Raw genomic sequence first — 26054 nt, forward strand, 5'->3', positions numbered from 1 at the left:
CGTCCACACAAAAAATAACAGTCAGGAGTTAGAGCATTAGTTTCTAATGAGGTTGCTAAGCTACAGCTCACTGTAGAGCTAAATGGTGTAATGATACCAACCCAATTGGCAGAAGCTGAAGACATCACCTTGTACTTGTACTTGTGGTAGGCTATATATTTCCAATAGTTTACATGTAACAGATATACAAAAAAAAAACTCATGATGGGGGCAAACAGCTTTTCATGCCTCTGTATTGGGAATCGTTACTGTTGGGGGTCACAATGCCCAAACCCTTGGCTTTGATTTTCACTAAATATACAGAATGGATGTGATGAGGAGGAAAAAGTCTCTCCTGACCATGATGACATGAAGGATATACAAAAAAATAAAGTTTCTTAAAATGAGTGGTTGAGTCTTAAACTTACCTCATGATCAAAATGTAGACGAAATACATCAGAATCAGTGTCAGAGCTTCCCACCTAAAGATTAAAAATATCAGTCAACCGTGTTTTACCCTGGTTAGCAAAACAAAAAATTGGAATTCTACCAAATTTGTGGTAAATATGGAAGCTCCACGACTTACCAAACCACCTTCTCATCATATATAAACTTTTGCATGAAAGAGAGACAAGAAGCAAAGCATTACACGTGATGTGGACTCTGGTTTTCTGATCGTAAAGGAAAGCTATCACTGATGTGATTTATGAGATAGTAATATTTTTGGATCCAACAAACTGGTTCTTTGGTAGATAATACCATCAGCACTTACCACTATAAGGGCAGAGATAGACAGTGTGTAGTAGACCGAGTCTCTGAGCAGAGGCCAGCGGGACAGACGGATGGTCTGAGACACAGTGACAGGAGAATTATGATTAAATACTGTGGCGACACAAAAGCTCCACATATAGATGTTTTTTTCCCCTCAGTGAACAAATCCAACCAGTGGACAAATTAATTTCAGGAGTTAAAACAGATAAATAATCAAACCCAGATCATCATGCGGCTAAGACGTTTCTGTCTGTCTGTCTGATTGTTTTATGAAGAACTTTGCAGCATCAACAATGCACGAAAGCTATGCATAGCTCTCTCTGTGTGTGTGTTTTGTCCTGTACCTGCAAAGCGAATATGCCACACACTCCAATAATGCAGAGAATGTTGAAGACAGCAGAGCCCACAATTGTGCCCACGCCAACGTCGCCTTTGGTGATGAACACTCCTGCACGACAGAACAAACGGCTGCGTATGTGTCAGAGAGATTACAGAGGCCACCTCTCGGACGAAGACGTTTAGGGTCAGTTTAAAGTTCAATCAAGCTACGCACCAATGACTGAAGTGAAGAGTTCAGGAGCTGAGCTGCCAGCTGCCATGAAAGTGGCTCCTGCCACGTCCTCGCTCAGCTGAAGACGCTGTTTGGACAAGAGAAGAAGAGAGAGAGAGGATTTTCTCTAGAGGAAAACAGTGGCCGTCTAGAGATCCTCAGCAGAGGTGCAAGAGTGACCGGCATTGACTTCTTACCTCACAAATCTTCTCTAGTGAGGGGACAAAGTAGTCATCACAGACCAATGCCAGGGCATAAAACATGTAGACTGCCTACAGAGACCAGGATATACAATGAATAAACTCACTCCACTGAAGCAACACAATCTGTGCTCAACTTCATCAGATTGAAGTGGTTAGTGGTTTGCTAACGGTGCACTACTGCAAACCAGGCATGCACGTCTTTTATCATTTGCTTTCATTTATTTATTTCGAACATGATAGAAGTATGAAATCACACACATGAACAAGGAATGCAAAAGACACATATTTTTTGTACCACATTAATCTTAACACTCTCGAAAAGGAGAAGGAAGAAATTTATGAACTCCTACCTCATAAACTCATACAATATTTTCAGATGGACCCTCATTAATAAATCAAATCAAAATTAAAAATAAACAGGTTCATTAATTTTCCATGTTATCTGGGTTTACATATGTCTAAATATATACATCCATACCCACACACTGATATGCGTTAGCCTCAATTTACGCATTAGTGCTAACTCTGACCCATGTTTCTATGTCTTCTTATATTTCCTTTTAAATTGTATTCAATTTTGACTTTGTTTTAACTCCTCATTTAACTTCCATAATTTTACCCCATGAATTGAAATACAAAAGCTCTTTCTTGTTGTGCGTAAACTACGAATCCTTAAGTTCGAGTAACCCGTTGAGTTATATCCCCCCTTCTCTTTCAAAAACCATAATCTGTATGAGCTCAGCTAGCAGCTTATTAGATGCCTTAAACATAATCTTTGTAAGATGTTTTTGGATAAATGCAGAAGGTAATATTTACATTCCTTCAGGTGAGAAGTTGCTCTCACTCATGTCTCGGGATGAACAGAAGAGGGAAGGGTCTTGCTCAGTGTAATACCTTCACTTGTGTTGTACACCTGCACTCTATTGTTCCTACAGCAATTTCTCTTGTCAATGCAGGATGAGGTAGGAGGCGTCGCATCCAATTGTTGCCGGTCCACAATGACATACTGCTGTTCCTTTCCCATTATGTATTGATTTCTATTTGCTGTCTTTCTTGGTATGCTTTATTGTTTTTTTTTTATTTCTTAACTTTGATACTTTGTCTTTCAGTTTTTATACCTGCTGTGACACCATTTGCCCACTTGGGAGGTGAATAAATCTGAATCTGGGACACGACACTTTTGTAGAATTGTTATTAATAAAACAGTCTGAATGTGATGCGTCAGTTTTTGTGCACATTTCTACCACGCACTGTAAAAGGCAGACGCTTTTTCACCGTGTTGTTCATTTAAATATGGGAACGTGAAACGCACTTGGTGCAAATGCAGAATGCTGCAGATGACACTTACACACAGAACATGGAGGCCCACTGCTCCCTCTGTGCGCTCCTGGTTGGTGAAATAATCTCTGGGGAACTCATGAATCGCTGCAATGACACAAAAACAAAAGAGAGAGCCCGAATAAAGCTGAAGTATTCAGGAGTTTTAAGTAAGTAGTTACTGTTGACGCCAGGGAAAAGGAACAAACAGTCAACTGGTTGGGAACATTTCAGTGAACAGAAACATCACAGTGCTTTTCAGAGGAAAGATTACAACAGGAAAATGTGTGGAGCCCCTTTCACTTTCAGGAAAGGTTAGAGCTGATTTGATCATTTTACTTGTAGATTGTAATTCTAAACAGAGACAGAGAAGAAGAAGAAGGAAGAGAAGGAGAGAGGAAGAAGAAACAGCTGTGGAAGCCGTCATGGCTGGAAAAAACAAAAAGAAACAGACATCAGACGCAGCAGATGTCCCGCTCCCACATATTTCTCAACAATTCTGACTTCTGCTTCATATCTGTTGGTGGTCTTTGGTGGTGAGAGTCCTGAACGGCTGGGTAAGCCTTGCTCACAGAATGACCTCTCTGACGACGACGATAAATAACAATTCATGGTGATGACCTTCAGTAATTTTACAGGTCTGACTTGTTACCTCATCACATATTAAACAAATTCGCTTAGTTTCCATGACAAACAGCTTCAACAAGTGTTGTGTTGTTGCACGTAGTTGTAACCGAGTCTGTTCAGCTACCATACACATGGCAACAGCATTAAATCACAAGTTAAAATAAATTAAATGTTTGAAAAACATCTGAATAACCAGACAGAGATTGTATGTAAATTATAGAAGTTCAAGATGACTGTATTGATCAATTTAACCTGATAGGTTGTGCTTAAATAATAATAATAATATTAATAATAAAAACTTCCATTCAGCCACCTATGACAACGTTCACTCTGTCAAACACACACAGTGCCTATAAAAATATTCGCCACCTTGAAAGTTGGTATGTTTTACTCTTTGTGTTACTTTTACAAGTCATTCCTGACCATCAATATTTGGTTTTTGAAAAGAAAATGGCAAAAACTCTTCAATGTCAAAGAAAAAACAGTTCAACAAAAATAATGACAATTAAGGTAAAATATTTACCTTAAGAAATTGCGTAAATATTCAAACCCCCCCTCTTCAAATTGACTGACCTAATTCAACAGAGGTCCCGTCAATTGGTGCCAGGAGTCCCACAATACACAATAAGTGGAAAGGAGATCAGCTGCGTGCAGTAAGAGTGTCTCCAGTAATTGGAGTATAAAGATAGAAGGTCCATTCATTGGTTAATCAGTATTCCTGGCTTACAGCATGAAGAAAAAAATAATACTCCAGACAAATCAGAGAAAAAGGTTATTTAGAAGTAGAAATCAGGGCATAGCTACAATAACGTCGCTAAGGAAATGAACTTCTCCTGCAGGTCAATGTCAAGTTTATTTATGTAGCACATTTCCAACAAAGAAACATTCACTTGGGTTTACATATTGAATGTGTCTGTTTTCTTTCTCTGTTTCCCTGTGTGATAAAAATGACAACCAGCCTTTATGTTATCATTAACATAATTTGCACATATTAGAAGAGGAGGCCATGCATAGTAGAGCTGTCGGATGGTAGAAACTGTGGTCTCTGTGTTCCTCTCAGAGCATGGGTAATGGTAAACATGAACTGAAAATGCAGCGCAAATTTGTCAATATATATATATTTTTCACTGATATTTGTGTGGTATGTTGACATAAGCAGTTATATCAGTGAAGTGTGTTATTTTTTCAGTTTCAAATTTTATTTTGAACAAACTTTATGGACACAATTTAGCTCCATTAATTTAATTAATTAGTTCATTCATTTGCCATTCAGTTCAAAAGAACTACAGGGATTAATCAATAAATCTGACTGAAAGATGAATTGCTACTCCTCCTCGCCCAGTAGAATTTAGATCAATGGAAGGAGTGGAAGAGTAGCAGCTGAATTCAGTCAACTTTCAAATCCGAGTCCCTATGCAGACTGATGTACAGAGTCTATGTGCAACAGTAAATGTTGAGTTTTCATGTGACGACATTCACACTTCTGGAACATTTGCATGCTGTTGCAGAAAGCTCCAGGAACATTAACACTGCAGGGTTTCCCTCGGTGTATTATAAGACTGGTGGGCCACCAGGCTTTACTTGTGCCCCCACCAGGCTAAGAATTGCTTATTTATTTTAGTTTTTTTTTTTTAAATGTATGCATTTTATAATACAGTATTTAATCTTCCAATAACACATAATTATCAAGTGATCTTTTCAAATTTCCTGTCAACTTTAAAAAACATTTTAACTCAAAATGACTGCCATAGCAACCAACCACCGGGCTTAGCAAGTTTTCTGGAGGAAACCTTGAACTGGATCTGGACGAGAACTTCATTTATCCGATGTCATCAGGTCATAACACCTAACTCCAAAAACGTGTTAGAGCTGTTTGCCGTTGGCTTCCTATACATTAGGAGATGCTCCCACTTGCGGACACTTTTTCAACAAACCTTTTTATTACGTGACGCATTAATTCCCGTCTGATATCAGCAGTCAATCACAACAAGCAGAAATGTGCTGCATCTCCGTGACATCATGTGTGTTTTCCTGTTGAATATGAGCGTGCATCGGAGTAGGCAGTTAAAAATAGCATCAGCCCACTGTCACTGTGTGTGTGTGTGTATTTGGGATTTGCTTGGCTCACTATGCACCAGGAGGCTCTGTGTGCTCTTCCTCCGCTGTGTGTCTGTGAGCTGAGCGTGTGCCCTTGTGTAACGTGAAGGCAACTCGATGCGCAGTGACATTCTCCCTTCCCTGTAGCCGAGAGCTCGTGAGTCAGGCGGCTGGAGCCTCAGCTTGCCCTGTGTGGCCCGAACACAACACGAGGCCGTCTGCTCATCCAAAGTGACAGGAGCACTGAGAGAGAGAGAGAGAGAGAGAGAGAGAGAGAGAGAGAGAGAGAGAGAGAGAGAGAGAGAGAGAGAGAGAGAGAGAGAGAGAGGGAGAGAGAGAGAGAGAGAGAGAGAGAGAGAGAGAGAGGCGAGGCAGAAAGGGGGAAGGTTTGCAGCCTGACATGATGTAGCACTGCCAAGGAACAAGTGATGAAAGGAAGGAGAGAGAAGAAATGTGAATGGAAAGGAAGACCTTTGGCACGCATTTATCTCCTTTATTCACCGAGTCAGGACTCGGCTTGATATACTCATCTTTTTTTTTATGGCACTCAAGCACCACATTTAAACCAGCGACATAATCTATTACTCTGCCAATACATGCAAAAAGTAAAAAAAAAAGTCTGTGCTCTTATTCTGTTTCAATCTCCTGCTGCTGATGGGAATATTTACTACAGTTTCTTTCACACCGGTCAACAACTGTTTTAGTTTTCTGCTTTTTGATTTCTGGGTTTATTATTGCCATTTAGGTCTTGCCATTTTCTATTTAATTCACTATGGTTATTATTACTAGTTGATATATAAGTTCATTCCTTTGTTTCTTTCCTGTTTTTTCCCCCTGTGCATTTTAGTTTGTTCTCTTAAGTTAGGGTTAGACTTTTTCCCTTCTTTGATTTGCAGATCATTTTGTGTCCAAGTTCAACATCTTGTGCATCATCTCTGAACTGAATCAGAAATATCACTTGATAATTATGTGTTATCGAAGATTGGGAGGTTAATACCTGAACACCAACTATAAAGCCTTCAAAAATGCAAACATTTTAAAAAGACTTAAATAAATAATGTTTAGCCTTGTGGGGGCAAAAGTAAAGCCTGGTAGCCCACCAGGCTTAAAATACACGGGGGAAAACCCTGAAAATAACACAAAAAACTTAACAGAAGATATATTTCTTTTTCTTTTCTTTTTTTACAATGCTAGGTTGGAAGGAGAAGTTTGGAGGTTTTATACAGCAAGTACACATACTTAAAAAAATTATATACATTTATTAATAGTGTCAACAACAATATACAAATATCTTTCTAAGGCTAAACTCCTTAGCTTCTTCTGTTTATACGATCTGAACATCTTTCAGCGCATGCATACAACCTAAGACACACTTATTGGTATTTAAACGACACCAGAAATGATGGAGGACATTAATGGCGTCTTCACACCTGATAGTCCAGCAGACTCGGTTCTATTGAGGACCAAAATCTCTGCATTTGTTACGTTTTCAGCTGGTGCGGTTAGCTTTCACACTGCACTGTCAAACAAACCAAACTCATATTTGCGGGGGACATTTATTTTAATTTTTATTTTTATTTGTCTTATTTTCAGTATCCCTTTGGCTCTGTTATGGGGTTTTTGCCTTTGGTGGCTGTTAATGTTCAGTAAGGGTCAATGTGGCCCAATATTTAAGTTTTATTTATTTATTTTTGGTTTAGTTGCACAACAGTGCAGCGGCAGTAATCTGTTCCCAGCAGACATCTTTTGCCCACACATCTTGTGGAACATGCATCAGATAAAATATATTATATGCATCACCATTTCTAGGATCTATACGCTTCCCTGCAGAGCATAAAAACAAAATGCCGTGCTGCCATAAAGTGAAGGTGTACTGCAATTATTCAGTAATCCTGCAGCTCAAGACTGGCATTGCTGAAGACTATTCCTACTCTTTTCTGAATTTTATATATATATATATATATATATATATATGGTAACACTTTATTTGAAGGGGTGAATAAGACTGACATGACACTGTCATAAACATGACATAACACTTATCATAAACATGAATAAGCCTTCATGAATATTTATAACTGTTGTCATAAAGCATCATTTGATCATTTGGTAAATTATTACACTTTTAATACAAAGTCGACATTATTCAAAATGTCTTTGTTATGAGAACTTGACATTAACCAAGAAATCATTACTGATATAAATTTGTTATAAAAGTATTACTGATTGCACTTTAAAAATTAGATAACTTTGATATATATATATATATATATATATATATATATATATATATATATATATATATATATATATATATATAATTCTTAAATGTGTCACATATTTGACAAGCAATGACATGTCATTGTATTTTTGCCTGCTGCTCATCACAATGACCACACACATCTTTGTGCATCAGCTTATACCTACTTTTCAAAAGTGTTGCATAGACACAAAAAGCAGATTTAGCAATCTGGTTCAGGTTACGTATATCACATTGTGGGAGTAAAGTCATTACATTATTCTATTATAAAGAGGTAAAATGATGCAGCTCTGGCAGCGCGTGAGGCACCAATGGTGTGATAGATGCGCACCATTGATGGTCTGTTCAATACATCAACTATAAAGCCGGCTTTCAAGAATGTCTTCACTCCGCTAGTGAAGTGAACCGCAGAGCAAAGCGCAGCAAGAACACATACATTTATTAGTCACAGGTGTATAAAAAACCCATTTAAATTAAAAACGTGCAATGTTTAGCTTGGGGGGAAATGATAGGAGGTGAAGGCTGGAGGCCCAACAGGCCTGAAATACAATGGGAAAAACTCTAAAGTTGTCTCAACAGCCAAAGTAATCTGAATATTTATACTGCTCAAAAAAATAAAGGGAACACTTAAACAACACAATATAACTCCAAGTAAATCAAACTTCTGTGAAATCAAACTGTCCACTTAGGAAGCCACACTGATTGACCCGACGAGGGTCACCGTTGTTAATCAGTGTGGCTTCCTAAGTGGACAGTTTGATTTGACAGAAGTTTGATTTACTTGGAGTTATATTGTGTTGTTTAAGTGTTCCCTCTATTTTTTTGAGCAGTGTACAATCCTTTTGCAAGGTAAGATATAAGCTGAATGAATGTGAATACATCAGCATCAGACATACAGAACAGGACAACAATAGTTTGAATTTCAGACATTTTCATCTTCATATAACTATTGGAATTGCTTGTAAAAGAGAGAGTGTTGGGTTAGGAACTGTTTTTAAAGACAACAGGTGCTTTGAATCTATAACAACAGGAAGTGACATTGTGTATTCAATCCCCAAAGCATCTTCATCTTAAAACATCCTGTAGTTCTCTTCAGGGCATTCTGTAATGAGGTCAGTGCTATAAATTGCTGCCTTCGCTTAGTTTCTGTGTGATAACATTATCAGTGTGAGGAGATGATTTAGCAATTAACACAGTCAGTTCTAAAATCCCTGTGCTGAGCCTGTAAGACAGACCCGAGTGGAGCCTCTCGTTACTCCACAGTCAGCCCCACCTCAATCTACACTGCTACCACCCCCAGAGCTTATATAATACCCCTAGCATTACATAATCGTAGATGTGCTCCTAACAGAAACAGAGGTTCACGAAAGGAGAGAGAAAATCCTCAAAATCCTATACATCATTAAAGGGATCTGAGCACATTGCTGGGCTGCAGGAAACACGACATGTGGCCTTTTTTTTCTCCAGAAATGGCAAAGCATCTTTTGTGTTGGTGAGATGCACACATCTATCACCGACTTCCTCCCTTGTGATGCTCATAGGTCTTTGTCTTTCATTTTCTGCAGTCTCTGTACTGAACTGTTGATTTCATTTAATTGTCTCTGTTTTGACCTGTAATATTCCTGTTTTAAAGGTCAGTGGGACGTTGAAGAAAATTCATTTGATCGATTTGACAAAAGTTGATATTTCGCAGTGTTTGTGGATGAGTATGAGGCAGCAGTTCCTCCACAAAACATGTTATGAGATTGAAAACCAAAAAATATTTGATCAAAACAACCCCCAGGCAACAAGAAAACTCATTAACCACATAATATGAAAGAAAGAGAGATGGGGCAAAAAAGCTAAAGGTTTTACATAAATGGCAAAAAAACAATAATGAGGGATTCAGTTGCTAAAGTGGTGTGAAAAGAGTTTGCCCCCTTCCTGATATTTTTACGTTTGTAAAAACACTTGAGTGTTTCAGAACATCAGAGTAATTTAATCACACACACACACACGCACACGCACACACACACACACACACACACACACACACACACACCTATACATCCACATCTGCCCTGTATGAAAAACTAACTTAACTGTGGTTCATCGCACCTGAGCTCACGATCTGTAGCCACACCTGTTCTCAATCAAGACAACTCTTAAATAGCAGCTACCTGACTGAAGTACACCAAAAGATCTTCAAAAGCTAGACATTATGATGTGATCCAAAGAAATTCAGGATCAAATGAGAAAGAGAGTAATTGAGATCAATCAATCTGCTGTACCCATATATATAGTTAAAACAAAGGTAAGTAAAATAAACAAAGTGAAAAGTGCAGAGGTGCGACTGGAGTTGCTGCTGTGACCTACAATACATTCCATCCCTAAAGAAATGCGGAGAACCAATCGTGCCTGAATTAGCTGAAGAATCTGAAGGACATCACATGTCTGTCCTGTGTTCTTCCATCACTGTGTGATTTGGCTCCACAAATCAGACTGCAATGAACAATCAGCTCTGCAGAGCTGGGGGTGCTGACCTTCCCTCCATCCAGGACTTGTACAGGTCTAGGCCAGTGGTGCCCAAAGTCGGTCCTGGAGGGTCGGCATCCTGCATGTTTTAGTTCTCTCCCTGGTTTAAAGCACCTGGATCAAATGATGGCTCATTAGAAGCCCTAAGAAGAACATCGACATGCTGAAAAGGTTGTTACTACCACCAGGGAGAGAACTAAAACATGCAGGACGCCGGACCTAGAGGACCGAATTTGGGCACCCCTGGTCTAGGGTTTAAAAAAATTGCAACATCCCTGCAGAACCCACACATCATGGATATATCTTTAATCTACTGCAGAGACAGTCCGTTGAGCTCAGTATTATATCATTATGATGACGGCTCTTGTCAATGCAAGTGTTAATACATTTTATGGTTTAAGTATTCATTTTATGTTAATGATTAACATATTATCAGTCACAGCTAAAATAAAAATAAAAGCTTGCTACTGCCACACTATTTTAAGTGCCCAAGTGCAAAGTGCAGAAGTGCAACATTACTGCTGAATTATGTTACTATTATCCCACATCCCACTTTTTCAGCACCAATGCCAGCAGTAACTTAGTTATTCCCACAGATATTCCTTAATGCACTCAACGGCCTGTAGATGGTGATGCTTAATCTGACACTGTGCCACCCTGAAAACGTTATTTAATGCACACATTACGCTCTTTCGTACTTCTGAACTGAGCAGCCAAAGACTGAAACAGTGGGTTGCCCCGCATGTACATGTAAACAGCAGCTAGTCGGAGGGAGAAACATGATGTAAGTTTGAGATTCTCGATCCTGTGGCCTTACGCCTGCTAGTCGTTAACAGTTCAGTGCATAAAAAGGCATGCAGCTACACTCGCTATACACGTACTCCAGCATATGGTTGCATTTATATTCTGCCACAAGTGCTTACAAGTTTGTGGGTGGTATTACCTAACACGTCAGCCATCGTCAGCAGGAAACAAAGGAAGAAAGCAAAAGTATGACGAAAGGCTAACCCCGAGTTCATCTTAGACAACAAGTAACATCGGGGCTGAATAAATACTGCCCTGTGTTCATTAACAGTTTAAACTTTGAAAAGAAATAAAGAACTGAAATAACCGTAGTAATCTGTTCTTTTGCCAACAAACCCAACATGTTTGTTGGGTTAAATAGGGCTATTGTTCACCTCAAGATGCTCCTGAGATATGTTAAAGGCTTACATTAAAAATATCATATTGTTTATTATTTACCATTTTTATTTCAAAAGCATGGCTGTATATGAGATATGCAGTTAGAAATGTCTGCATATTTATGACTTCTGCTTAACAGTTTTCAGACAACTTGCCTCAAGTGATTAAAACAATCATGGAAAGAAGGTTCGGATTACAGCTGAGTGGATGTGCAGTACTGATAGAAAACAATATAAGAGAATTTTTTACATTTACTTTTCCCATAATCTTATTGAAAAGGCAATGGGCTAATAAGGCTAACGTCAACTGAATTCAGAAAACCCGTGATCAGAAAAAGAACTATAGTTATATAGTTATTCTCCCGGAAAGCAGCAAAATACTCAAAAACATAAAATGACACGCATAAAATAACAGTCACTGTTTCCTAACTTGGATCGGTTTTTACAATCTGGAGCTCTACGACACCAACGAGGGAAACAGTATTTAGATAGCAGTCATGTCATCACGTCATCACATGACTGAAGGGAAAAGAGAGCGGTAACACAAGTCAGTCAAATTATGTGAACAAAAGATCAAATATGAGGGGATGAGGTGTTTTCAGATAAGTATGTGGAAACCTGAGGAATATAAATGAGCCCAAAGAGCAAGTTTATGACAGACAGGGAAAAGAAACCTACTGTGTGTGAGTGTGTCTCAGGCTCATGCTAAAGGTTACATGGTAATACTGGCATTTTATCGATGTGTCAGCAAACAGAAAGCAACAAATCTGATTACGTGTGTTTAAAAATTACTCAAATTCAATTCATCCTGTCGTTTCTGTCTCAGGTATGAATCATAGGGTGTTGTTGAACATGATTGGCTATCAAAATACTAAAACTATCAATATCTGACAATGGTATTATAATGACACCCAATATTATAATTAATGTAGCACCGATAACTTAAACTTTAAAGGGAAAGGTAATTTTCTTTACATAGCACATCTTCAGCAATAACTTAATGTTATCAGTGCTCCCAAGACTGATGATATAAAGATCTGTTTGGGCTCCCAAGACGTTCATTTAGCTTGCAGCCTTCACTCCTCCTGGACCAGTACAATGATTGCTTGTGCTGTGTCGTTGACTTTATTGCAATCCCTGTTACCGAGCATGCATGTAGCGACAGTGAAGAAAAAAACCTCCCCTTTGACCGGAAGAAACCGCCATCAGAACCAGAACCTGGCTCAGTACGAGCAGCAATCTCCCAAGACCAACAGGGGATTTAACAAGACAGCGTAGAATGCATGAGAAGAAACAGATAAACTGATGCACGGTTATTTTTGATATTCATGAAAGTAAAAAGCTAACAGCAGGAGAGGGAGAATGATTAGCTGATGGCAGCATTATTTCAGCCCTATGCTCTCCTTCAGGAATAATGCAAACTGGAGGGAAGTAGAAGACGAAAGTGATTAAGCCGATGCTAGTATAACTACAGAGGCAGCCTAGTCTTAAAAGTAGACAGTGTGTCTGCCTCATGGACTAAAACTGGGAGAGGAGTCTAAGAACTAAAGGATCTGCCTCCTATTCTACTTTTTAAAATTCCTCTCTACTGTGGCAGTCACTCAGCATGATCATCAAACCACTGTCTACTGTCAAACATGCTTATCCAGGAGGAGTGAATGCTGCAAGTCAATGGCTTGACATAATCTGCTGGGTTTACTTTAGATAGAAAACTTTTTAAGCAGTACTGAATATTAAACTGAATATAAGGCACCGTTTGATAACTAAGATCATTTGGAACATATATATGATTGAATTTGTGGTGGACATTTTTATCATATCGTGAACATGGCATTAAATAAGCCTGATTCAGTGATTTTCACCAAACCTTTTTCCACAACAAACTGAAAGGACTATTTTTTATTTTTTTTTGCAAAGTGCTTCCAGACGACATTATTTGTTACATCATTAGTTGTGAATTGGCGCTATTCAAATAAACTGTATTGAAATGAAATAGAACTTTCCTTATTGGGAGACTCGAACCTTAGTTGGCTGGGATAGGAGAGTTTGACAGACAGAGAGAGGGAAAAGTGTTTTTTTAACTGAGATTCACCTGCAGGACTGTACAGAGAAGGGAACTCTATACGATGAAAACTGAGAGTGATGAAACCTTCAAAGAGTAAGATCTCTGGTAGCCAGGTAAGCTTGTTTACACTCACCACTAAAATGGTCTTCTATCCCCATGGAAAAGAGGATTTTCTCTTTGTCCATAATTGTTTGATCAGTGGTCAAACAGGGCAAGCAGAACCAATATCTGTGAGACAGTGTTTGTTAGATGCAAACAAAGTGGTGGGCCGGTCTGAGTCTGGATCGTTTATTCACAAACTGAATGGATCTAATTCCTTAGCATTTCTTGTGCTGGAGACGTCGCTGCCAAACTATCCCCCACTGCAATAAAACTCAGAGCCAGTCGGATAATAACTGATCCCCACAACAAAGGCAAGACCTGAAAACCAAAGACTTGTCTTTGGAGTCAAGCCCCAATAGAGACACAAGAGCTCTGAACAATTTTCTTCAAACCTGCTGGCTAGGAAGAGGATTTTTAAAAACCTTCAAAGTGACTAGAGACATTATAGAAAAGCGGTCTGCATATTTTGTCTTCTGCATTCCCGTAGAGACATGAACGTCTCTTGATGCTTCTACCTGCGGAGGCCTGCCATAGCAGCCTCTCTACTCCTCAAGAGAGCTACTTTGGGTTTTTCCAACCCAAAGTAGCTGAGGTTCTGCTGAGAAACCCCTCAGATCTCATGCCGAGCCGCTGCACGACAAGAGTTGATATAGGCAGTGGCTCAGGTGGCATCAATCAGCAATCAGTAGACAACAGGGCAGTAGGGGCAAAGCGGAAGAGAACATTAAACTTGGCAGGAAAGGAGAAGGTCATAACTTTTGTACTCACATGTTGCCATTTTGTCACCACCATATTACAGTTTGTAGCCATGTACTTAAAAAGCTGCACATTGGTTTAGTTTTTGTTTTGCTGTTTGATATTTTTCCAAATTTAGGGAACAAACATTGTTTAATCTACAAGACTAAAATCTTATAGATTATACAATATTTCCAGAAAACCTTCTTTTTGTCTGTGTTGAAGAATATTGGCTTTCATAAGTGAAGTTTATGACTGAGAATAAGATCATAAAGGACTTACAATGTTGTTGTTTTTTTGGTTCTGGTATATGATTTTGGGGTTTTAAAGTACTCCGTACATTTCTCCAGTCACTAATTTGTGTCAAAAATCCAAACAATGCCATGCCATTTTTTTGAGCTATGATATTTGACAGTTAAATGAAATCACGCTACGTGATAACCGTTACTGGTTTCTTACTTTTTTCCGCATGGCTTGTATCCGACTGACACAACAGGCAATAAAACCTGGAGATCAGTTAAAGGGAACATGAAGCAACGTGAGAAGACCGACTGTTTTACATTCGAGGTATAATCAGACGCTCTAACAGCATGTGAGTGTGCGCCTGTTGCTTAATTGCAAACACATTTGTGAAAGTAAAATGCTCCTAAAAGGGAAAGGTTGTGAAACTGGCAGTGCAAATGAAGAAAAGATGGTACGTTGAAATAAGAGTTTTGTTTTTCCTCGTTGAATTTCTGTGTTAAGGGTGAAATGCAGTCCATGCTTCAAAGAGCTGTTAGTTCAAATCAATGCAGACCAAGTTCTCACTTTTGGTAGTCCTTGGACTTCATCAATACGTTTCCACCTTTTGTCATTTAGGAATGTTTTACTGGAAAACCATTTCAGCAGGAATTTTCTTCGGACTTATCGACAGGCACAGAGAGTACACTACTCGAGCCAGGTCTGCTAGACAAAATAATTACCTCATCACCTTCGGTCAGAAGGTACAGGAACCACATAGTAGGGGATTGTTGGCTTTCTAAAATATCCTTATAGTCTGGATTATTTGGTACGCTAGGTTGACTGAAAAAACTCACAAGCATATCTAAATTGCAGATGAGCCTCTTGTAAGTTCTTGGACTGAAAGCTGGTGCACAAATAAATGGTTAAATTAGATTTTTCTCGGTAATGTACTCACATCAGTGGGGAAAGTCACTTTGCAGAGCACTTCAGTGTGCTTCAGTGACCTATGCCAGTATCAAGATAGATTTTCCGAAAGACTTCGTCTGATTGAGGCGTCGGTTCCGTCTCTCTATTAAAACAAGCTACACAGCAAAGACACGAAATGTATCTGTTCATAACGACATCCTGGCCCAATATTGGTTTGATAGCAGCATACAGCCTTGTGCTTCTGTTAGCGCTGTGTGCTAGCTTTAAGCTTCCTCCTTGAGGATAGAACTGGGTTATTCCAACCTGTATGGTTGGAATATAATTATTTGGCTTTGTTTTTGCTTGTTTTTTGACTTGGGTAACACATTATCTAAGTGCATGCAGTGATGTTCTTGACACTAAGTAACTATGCTGATGCCTTGTTCACTACATTCATATGGTGGTAGCATTAATATTTTAATAGGAATCTAATGGTTGTCGACGAGTTTCTCAGTAGTGCTACATTGCTCCGTCTGACTTTCTGCAGCCTTCTCGTCTATTTTCTCAAGTAGTTCTTGCTTCGTTGATTGCAAGTCCTTGAAAATTGTCTGCTGCTTGCCCGCAGTTGTCTCTGTGGCATCTGAGCAATCGAGTCTAAATGTGTAAGCAGCCTTCATGTCCCGTTCCATCTTATTGGCTTGAATTTTCTTAGGCATGCTGCCCATAGTCCGAAAGGTAAAAAAAAGACAATGACAACTTGTAATCTCCCTGCTAAAATCTGACTTAAGGCAACCAGGACAGCTGAGGTCATTATTAGATAATGTTGATATTTTGTTAATTTCAAATTATTGTGTTCATTATATAATGGAAATCGGGCGTTTTGACTCAGTAGTATCACACCAAGAGAATACCATGCCTACAATAAGTCTCTACCGTTGTTGCCTTAATTTCTGTTTGGAAAGGTGACATAATAACGATCCAAAATTGTTCAGCTTTTCCATCTCAGTGAATGTTTATTCCTCACAGGCTAAGCAGCAGTTCTCCAGCTCAGCATGAACAGTGCAGAATGGGATTAGACTGCTGCAGCAGCCCTTTCTGAATGTTTTCATGCTTAATCCTGAATCCTGTCACAGATGAAATTCACCGTACATGCTGGGGAACCAGAGATAGCTGCTGCATGTCACGATGCAGGAATGTTTGGGTTTGATTTATTTATTTTTTAAGTCTACAGAAAGCTGAGTAGTATTTATTCAGTTATTTCAACCTCAATTTTATGTCAGTTAGTGTCACTATAAAATACATTAAAATACATACTAGACAGTATGTATTTTAATGCTCAAAAAGATACACACATTTTCTACGTTGTTAAACTAAACAGTTCCTCTGGACTACAACTCTGCAGGATTTATGTTGACACTTCATCGAGGTAAATTGGGGCCATAAAGTTTGTTCAAAAGAAAACAAAAATTGAAACATGTTTATGAAATGACAAAAACTATTTCCGTTGAATCTTAAGGCCACTTCCATTTTGGCGGGCTAGCAGACATATTCGCAGCGACAGGTCAAACCACGTCAGGCAGATTCTCTAAGCTGTTCAAGCACAAATGTGTCGGTTTTCTTTCTCAGTTTAATCAAATACTGTAGCTAACATTAATGTGAGCATGACAAAAACAGTATTTTGCCCAGCAAGTACAACTAGTATGATAACGGAATCAAGTTTGCATGCCGACAAACTGTTACATCAACCTGACTCACTTCATCACATCAATGCGATCAGAAGGCAGAGCAAGCAGCCAACAGACAGATGAGACATAGGTCTTCTTCTTCGTGTTGGCAAACAACTCAAAGGTGCACTACTGCCACCTGCTGGCTCACCAGTCAGGTGTTCACTGAAAAGCCCCTCCCAAAATCGGTAAAACCATGGAAATGAGAGGTTTTTCAGCTAGGAGCCAAAAGTACAGCAAGTACATGTTTACAATTCACATTTTATTTGGTAATAACCTTTTGAAAAATAATGAAAAAATTAGTAACAATAATTTGACTTACTATGTAATTAAAAATCTGGGTCTATGCGCCAATGACTTCACTTCAGGGGAATCATCTTTGAAATGCCTGAAGTTTGTAGATGACACCACAGTTACAGGTCTGATCCAGGACGTTGATGAGCCTGCATACAGACGGGAGGCAGATCAGCTGGTCCACTGGTGTGGTCAGAACCGTTCAAGACTGCGAAGATGATGATGGTGGACCTCCAGAGGACAACCCCCAACAGCTCATCATCCTCAACAGCACTGTTTACTGTGGATCACGTCCTGATACTAGGAAACACCCCTTCCTCTGGACACATAGACGTTGTTCAGAAGACTGGACTTTTTTCAGCAACACAAAAAGAAGCTGCCAATCATCTTCTACACGGTCATTATTCAGTCTGTCCTGTGTTTTGTCAGTCACTGTGCGGTATTACTCATCCATAAAACAGGACAGTCCAGACGGCAATCAGGGTTGACCTTTCCTCCATCCAGGACTTGTACAGGTCACAGAGTCATAAGGAGGACAGCTAACATCTTGCAGAGCCCACACATTCCGGGCACAAACTGTTTAAGCTTTTACTGTCAGGTCGGTGATACAGAGCGGTATTTGCAAAAACCAGCTGGCACAGAGACAGTTTCTTCCCCCAATGCTCTGTCCAATGAACACAACAAACACCTTACAGCCAGAGTAGTCAGCTACTCTGCTGTGAAGCAAAATAAGAGTAATTGCACTACCAAAACCTGCAGTTTTCTCCTTACAGAAAAAAACCACACTTGCACATACACATAAAATTCTCGATTTTATTTCCTCTTACCCTCATATATACACTGAAAGCACATTAAAGCAAAGTCAAACTCCTTGTTTATGTGCACAATCTTGGCCTAGAAAGCTGATTCTGATTCTAGCCATAACTGTGATGACAAATTCCCTCCCAACAGGCTCCGAATGCTCTTAAATTCCAGGTTTTATCTGCCTCTCTTCCTGCTGAATTCTCTGTAAAATAGACTCTGCCTTGAAGCTTTGTTTTGCGTCCATGTGCAGTAACGGAAAAAAGAGAAAATAGTCCCATTAAGTAAATTATTAGCTTTGTGTTCAGGGAAAGCTGCAGCACACATGCTGGTTAGGCGGCAGTGCTGTTGTGACTCAGGACGGCCATTTCTCCTGCAGCTCGTAGAGGATTGTTTAGAAGCGTTCGGCTGCAGACTGCAGGTCCGTTGAGACCCTTACAGCTACTAAACATAAGCAGCCTCGCATTTAGACTCAGTCAAATGTTGCTGTAAAAACTCGCCTGTAGAACCGTAAGCACGTGATTCTTTGAAGGTAAGTTTAATGTGTAAAGCACATTTTCAGCAACAAGGCCATTCAGGGTGTTTTACATTAAGTATCTTCTGTACGTTTAGCAGGTGACAATCGTTTGATTTCTTCTTTGTACGATGCAAGAAGATGCAAAATCATTAAGATAAACAACTATGACACCATTACCTCAGACTCTCCGCTATAAACATTGTCATTCATCTTACTGTCATTCTAACCTGCGTTCTGTTTTCAGATTTTTTTTTTTGGCTTCATTTCTTTCCTGGGTCTGTGTTCGGAGCAGAATGGGGGCAGATTAAGAAAACGCAGTTAATTATTAAGAACGCTGTCACTTTGAATCACTCAGTTTAGGGGAAACTTTATGAATTTTTCAAATTTATAATTTATTATTATGCATTCAAACATGTTAGAGGTGTCCACTGTTTTTTTGTGTGTTTTTAAAAGAAATTCCTGTTTTTACGCCTCGTGAACGAAAACAACATTAAGTCGGGATTCATTTTTTTCATATGCAGCTAATAAACCCAGGACCTTTAAGTGTATAATATATATATATATATATATATATATATATATATATATATATATATATATATATATATATATATATATATATATATATATAAAAAACAGAAACAGTCTGGATGCCCTGCTTAAAGGTTATTTGTAAAAAAGTACTTAGTCTGACAAACAAGCATAGCATATTCTAGTTTACTAAATATGACTAAGTGTTTTCAAAGATTACAGCTGACGAGTTATTTTCTACACTGAAGCACATCGCTTTATTTTATGGGATTATTTTTCCTTAAAGAGATACATTTTATACCTTCAGAAAAATTGGAGTCCAGCTGTGTGCAATGCAATTTGAGACTAGGGGAATTTGTGAAGTTCTCAGAGGTTTGTCACATAAAATTAGAAAACAACCAGCACCATGAAGACCAAGGAACCCAGCCAACCGGTCAGGGAGAAAGTCGTGGAGAAGTTTAAAGTTGGTTTAGGTTCTGAGACAACATTCCAGCTTTGAATGTCTCAGTTTTATGTTCAAATCATCATCTGAACATGGAGAGAGGATGGACTAACTACGAGACCTACAGAGGTCCATAAAACAATCTGGTGGCCACATTTTAGTACAGACAATGAGGTTGATCAGAGACTATGGGAAGATGCTTGGAGCTAAATCCAGAACAATCTTGTAAGAGTATGAGTCATGGAGGATAGAGACAAAAATCAAAGATCTCACTATTAGCAGCTGTCCACATGTTACACCAATAAATACATGCATGCTGTTAAACCAGAGGCACCTTGGACAAAGTTAGTCACTGTAAACAGGATTACTGTTAATCAAACACTCCTGCCTGTATAATCACACTTGATATGTGTGAAAGTCTCCTGCTTAATTCCCCAGCAGAACAGAGCTATGTTCATGCAAACACCTGCTGACAGGAAGTCACTGGATGTGACTCTATGTGACCTTGTGTTTGCGCAGGGATCTGTGCTGGGTGTGGAGTTGATTGGTGGAGCAGGGGATCACTGGACGAGGGTAAACTGACTTGTTGCTGTGAAAATCAGTGGAAAATCAGCAGGTGACAAGTTAAGCATTTTCTCATCTTGACCTTTGGTTCTGGGGTCACTGAGGTACTAACTGCATCTGGCTCATCTCACCCGAACAGGACAAGAGGTTTTCCTCCTGTCATATTATTCAGTTCTACAGCTCAGAGCTCCAGCATCAGTCAGTTTGTGATTCTTTATTTAAGAAGTATCTTTTGTTTTTTTGTTTAGTTTTTCAGCAAAGTAAAATACATATATCTAATGATGGGTGTGACTGTGGGAAGACTGATGATCATTTTGTAGATTTTTAAAATGTCAAGACATAAAGTGGGAGGGAAAAATATTAATTTTGGAAGTTGAGAACTACAGGATTTTATATGACCCCACTCTTCCTTTATATCACTGGCTTTATCGCACAATCTCTCATTTCACACATGCTTCTTGAAGAACCTCTGCAATTTGCAGCGGAGCAGAGAAGGGATCAATTGGGGTGATGTGGAACACCTGCGATGTGCAAAGTCAAGTGTAAATTAGGCTGGGCTTTTCACTTAATACCTGTACTAAGAGGTAAAACTAGAAGTGCCTTTGTGCAGGAGGAGATGTATGGAAAATTAGTGAGCAATGAAGGGATTATTCTTGAACAATATTTGAGAATTTTTTCATCAGAACTGCAGGTGTGGAAAAAGGAACATAATCCAAAGACTGCAAAAAAGGTTGCTGGATTGGCTGACGTTTGTGTGGCTGCTAGGAGAAAGAACTCATGGGTCTTTCTCCTGGGCTTGTTTAGTTGGCCCAGACAAAGTGGGCCAACTAAACAAGCTGTAGGAGAGGAAGTTTGAGCTTGTCCAGAAAGAACTTGTGCTGCCTTCAGGGGACAACAAGATGCTGCCAAAGTGACAATGGCTTTATGAAGTGATGGGGAAATTGGGACCGATGACGTACAAAGTCTCTGTTCCAGAACGAAGCAACTACATTCAGTTTCTTCTTGTGAGTTGGTGTCCTGGGCCTCAGAGATGTCTACCTCCTTCTGCATCTTGAGAACAGAAGATGAGGAACCTGAGGAGCAGTATTTCCCTGTTCCATCAACCTCTAAACATAATTTTGAGATAATCTGTCAGGAGAACAGCAGCTGGAGATGAGGGCTGTCCGTCCATTGAATGTGTTCCAAGAGGATTCAGGTTATTCTGATGTGATCATGCATAACATCGTCTTAAAAGAAGATGTTGCTCCAAAATGAATGAGCTATTGCATACCTGAGGGACTTCTGGAATCACTTAGGAAGGAAATTGCCTTAATGCCTTCCCTTGGCATTATCAAGGCATCACACATCGAGTGGTGCAATTCAACTGGCCCTGTCCCTAAAATGGATGGCACAAATAGGTTTTGCGTTGACTTCTGCTACCTCAGTACAGCTTCAAGCTTGATTGATCTGATTGAGAAACTTGGTAAAGCAAAATATCTCACCACCAGGTCAAAGGTTATTGGCATGTGCCACTCTCCCCCCGGTCCAGGGAGCTTACGGTTTTCACAACACTGTGGGGCCTTTGCCACTTCAGAGTGATGCTGCGGATTCCTGACACATTCCAGCACCTAATGGACAAGGTACTCAATGGCCTCTATCATTTTGCTTCTGCATATCTGGATGACATAATTTTTAAGAGCACCCAGACCTGCAACACCTAAAGGTGGTCTTTGAGTGTCTCCAGAATGTAGGACTGACAGTGAATCCAGCAACGTGTGCCATTGCAAGGAGGGAAACAGGCGACCTGGGCTTTGTCACCAGAAAAGGATTGGTGAAGCCACAAATTCAAAAAATTAAAGCCATCCAGCCCTGCCCCACTTCTACAGAAAAGAAAATCCTTCTTGGGTATGTCTGGTTGGTACCACATTTATCATTAAGTACTCTGCTTAGAAACATGACCAGTCTTCAAAGCCCAAACATACTTCTAAGGTCTGAGGTCTAAGGAAACATTCAAAGACATCCAGCAGGCCTTGAGCCAAGATCATCTGCTCTATTGCCCTGACTTTCAGCAGGAGTTTGTCCTACAAACTGATGCATCAGACAAAGATCTTGGTGTCGTGTTGCTTCAGGCCCCCCCAAATGACTGCCATCCAATCGCCTTCATCGGCCGTAAACATTTCCCCAGAGAAACCAATTATTCCACTATAGAGAAGGAATGCCAGGCTATAAAACAGGCTTTGGATTCACTTCGCAACTACCTCCTGGGAAGACGGTTTGTGCTGGAAACTGATCACAAAGCACTAAAAACGGCTGGAGAGGATGAAGAACACCAATAGTCACTGGTACCTGACAATGCAACCCTGCAAGTTTGAGGTGCATCACATCCCTGGCACGCAGACTGCTACTGCTGACTGTTTATCTCACTGTGCCAGCGAGTCTTCAGAGGAGGGAAATTTGTGGTGGATGCTCCTACAAATAATTGATTTTTTTTTTTAAATGCATTTTTTTGATTTGTTATTTTTAAGACTCTATAGTCATGGTTTTAAGTACTGTCGGCAATGTCTTCCAGTATTACTGGGTAAAAATATTACCCAGTAATATTTTTATATTTCCTGTCAACTTAGCATCTTTTAATACAAGAACATGGAGGACTGCCGGTGGACCGCCTCGGTGCCCCCAGCACCTGGCTTAGCAGGTTTTCTGGGGGAAACCCTGCTTCTGTACATTTGAGACAAACATTGCAAGTACTTGAACAGAAATGTAATGTAGCAAAAACCTGCCATACATGAAAATGCTCCACAAGATGGAAACTCGCATTAGATAAATATTTAGATGCACGTGCTTGTCAACGCTTGTATGTTGCTGCAGAGCCCAACAGCGATGCTCTCCAGCTGAAACGAACCTGTTATCTAAGGGGAAAAAAAGGAGATGAGAGACAAAAGAGAGAAACACACAGTAGAAGTCAGTGAGAGCAAACGCTCTGGGGGTGAAAAAGATTAACAGTTGATGAGCAGACTGTGAAGGCTCCTTTCAGCACAGAAGAGCAGAAGTAATCCTCATTAAGGTAATTAGTGTTTCAGGAGACAAAGTGACAATAAACACGTGCAGAACTGGTCCGGATGCATGCAGTCAGACAACACGTGGTGCCTGCGTTTCAGCTGCGGGACCGATGGGGAGTGTGTGCATTAGTAGGAGGCTGTGTGCTTAACATGAGATCAAGCAAATGCTTGGCATGGTGTCAGCCTCATAAAGCCCCAGGATTCCACGTGGAAAACACTCACAACACTGCACACCACCGGGAAAGATGCACACAAACACTTCCTCTGACAAGTCAACTCTGAAGGCAAACATGAGGCTGAAGAGTGTCTGTCGTCATCGAGCTTACCCCATAGCCCCAACCAGCTCTCCATTCAAAGGGTCTGGGCCTCCTGAGCCTGATGAGCCAGTCCCAAGCAGGTCAACAACGGGTCTGTTTGAACTGGCGTCGAAGAGAATACATCAGCCTCTAACTGCTAACTGGCCTGGCTAGACCGAGCAGCCTGCAGCCAGATTGTTTTAGAAATCTGGAAAGAATAGAATTCAGGGATTTCGACAAGAGCCGTCTGTGCACACCGAGGATCAGACAAATCCACACATACACAGGCGTTGATGCTTGCGATTTCAGGCTGCAAGGCAGCACAGGTCATTTCTTTCTACGTGAGGTTTTTTGTTCTTTATAAGCTTTTTAAAATTTTCTTCTCAGCGATCGTCTCTGCATCAGCACCAGGAAGGGTGATTTCCATTCTTAACTGTTTGTCTCAGCCATAAGTAAAGTAAGCTGCTGTGTAGGTCCTCCAGGCCAGCAGGGGGCATCCAACAGCAACTGTTGTCTCCCAGAGAAGATGGATCTCAAAACTTATCATTATTTTAAATTTATTTCAGTATTTTTGAAATGGCAAATTCAGAGTTTAAAAGCCCTTTAAATTAAAGCAATATGGAAAATTTATTTGCTCTACATATAACGCATATTGAGTTGAATGCTCAATATACATTTAGGTAAAAATGACATTAATTAGAACACAGTATCATAATAAATATAGCAGCAACTGGCCCACTGTACCATATTAAGACTTACCTGGTTCAGTGCAGTTTTTGTCAGGCTCCAGGTAGAGCTTAGACTTGTTGTCTTCTTGCAGAAGGTGACGACTCTCCCACTTTGCGTCTTCCACAACCAAGGAGATAGAAGTCTGATATCCTGGGAGGCAGAAGAAGTTGTAAAACAGAAATATTAGGAATGTCCCACTAATATTTAAGGTCAAACAAGACAACTGCAAAATAAGCATCAGTACTACAAAGTTACTAAAGTATTTGGTTACAAAAAATAAGTTCACGATAGTCACAAGATCCCACTTCCACAGAGAGATGAGACGTGTTTTGTGTTCTCACTCTTTTCTTTAGTGGAAGCATCAGTTCAGCATCATTCTGTGAACCACAAAGCTCAATCACGCATGTGTGTAACCTTCATTTAACCAGACATGTCTCGCTGAGATTAAAAATCTCTTTTTCAAGAGAGACCTGGCTAAGACTGGCAGCAACACACTAATCAAAACTCACAGACATCAAAACCCAATTAAACATTCAACATGGATAATAAAAAAAATAGCAAAAAGCAAAAAAATAGCAAAAAGCAAATACAGTCTTTACTGACGTTTTATTTTATTTTTTCCCGATTACTCAAGTAATCATCAGATTAATCGATAGATTGCTCGATTACCAAACTAATCGTTTACATCACTCTACGTTACAAGAAATAAAGGCTTTAAATATTTCCCAATATTATATATATATATATATATATATATATATATATATATATATATATATATATATATATATATATATATATATATTATAAAAACTGAAATTAGTCAAAAATATTGAATTTTTTTGACAAATTGTAATTGAATATCAATATATTTGCCACTAGAAATGGCAACACTTCAGGAGAAAGGACTCTCGGAGTCGTATAGTATAAACACTGGTTTTGCTCTGTGAACACCAGACTGTAGATAAGGAGACAATTTCTCTCATTATCCTCATTCTTATCCAGTTTGCAGATAGCCACGGCATATTTGTCTTATTAATGGCGAAGGCTTTTCTCATCTTCAGCATAATAAGCTTCTCTTGGAATGCCTGTCAGGTTGCGAGTACGTACAAACACACTCAGATAATGGTGTTTCACTGGGAGACGTCTGAGAGCATCATTTATCTGCTCAGGGTAATTAAAAGCATAATGGGTTCCTCTGGCCCCGCCAAGTGCAGGTGAATTGCGATGTGATTGTGTTTTCATTATTCGTGGGTACAAAGGGTCTCGGCAGGCTAACAGCTTCAGAGAAACTCGGCCACGGGGCCCACTGTGCCGTCGTCAGTCACAGAGATCCACACAGGAATTCTGATAAGAAAAACATTCATTTACATTTAGAAGAGGGCGTCTGGTATCCAAAGGACCAAGAAACAATATGTTTGTGGTCTTGATGATGAGTGTGAACATTGTTCCAGACTAGTGATTGTAAAACTCTTGTTCTCATTGGTTTCTCCTCCTTGACGTATTTTGTGTAACTTGCACTCACGTTTTCCTCTGTGATACTAGAAGTTTACATACCATTATTCCATCACTTGCTTAGCTCATGCAGC

At 39.6% G+C, this 26054-nt stretch overlaps 1 protein-coding gene across 1 annotated transcript in view; it reads right to left on the bottom strand.

Moving 5' to 3' along the window:
* Positions 1–26054, bottom strand: part of LOC103476508 (sodium/potassium/calcium exchanger 3-like) — a 46853-nt gene that overhangs the window by 12811 nt on the left and 7988 nt on the right. Inside the window, exons 2-9 of the mRNA XM_008428913.3 lie at positions 24496–24615; positions 2852–2928; positions 1498–1572; positions 1304–1388; positions 1095–1198; positions 752–826; positions 566–591; positions 408–461 (exon numbers count right to left, since the gene is read on the bottom strand). Of these exons, the coding sequence (XP_008427135.1) occupies positions 408–461; positions 566–591; positions 752–826; positions 1095–1198; positions 1304–1388; positions 1498–1572; positions 2852–2928; positions 24496–24615 (616 nt within the window). The remainder of the gene's footprint in view (positions 1–407; positions 462–565; positions 592–751; positions 827–1094; positions 1199–1303; positions 1389–1497; positions 1573–2851; positions 2929–24495; positions 24616–26054) is intronic.

Source organism: Poecilia reticulata, chromosome 15 (assembly GCF_904066995.2).
Source record: "Poecilia reticulata chromosome 15, P_reticulata-male-v2, whole genome shotgun sequence".
Taxonomy (NCBI): domain Eukaryota; kingdom Metazoa; phylum Chordata; class Actinopteri; order Cyprinodontiformes; family Poeciliidae; genus Poecilia; species Poecilia reticulata.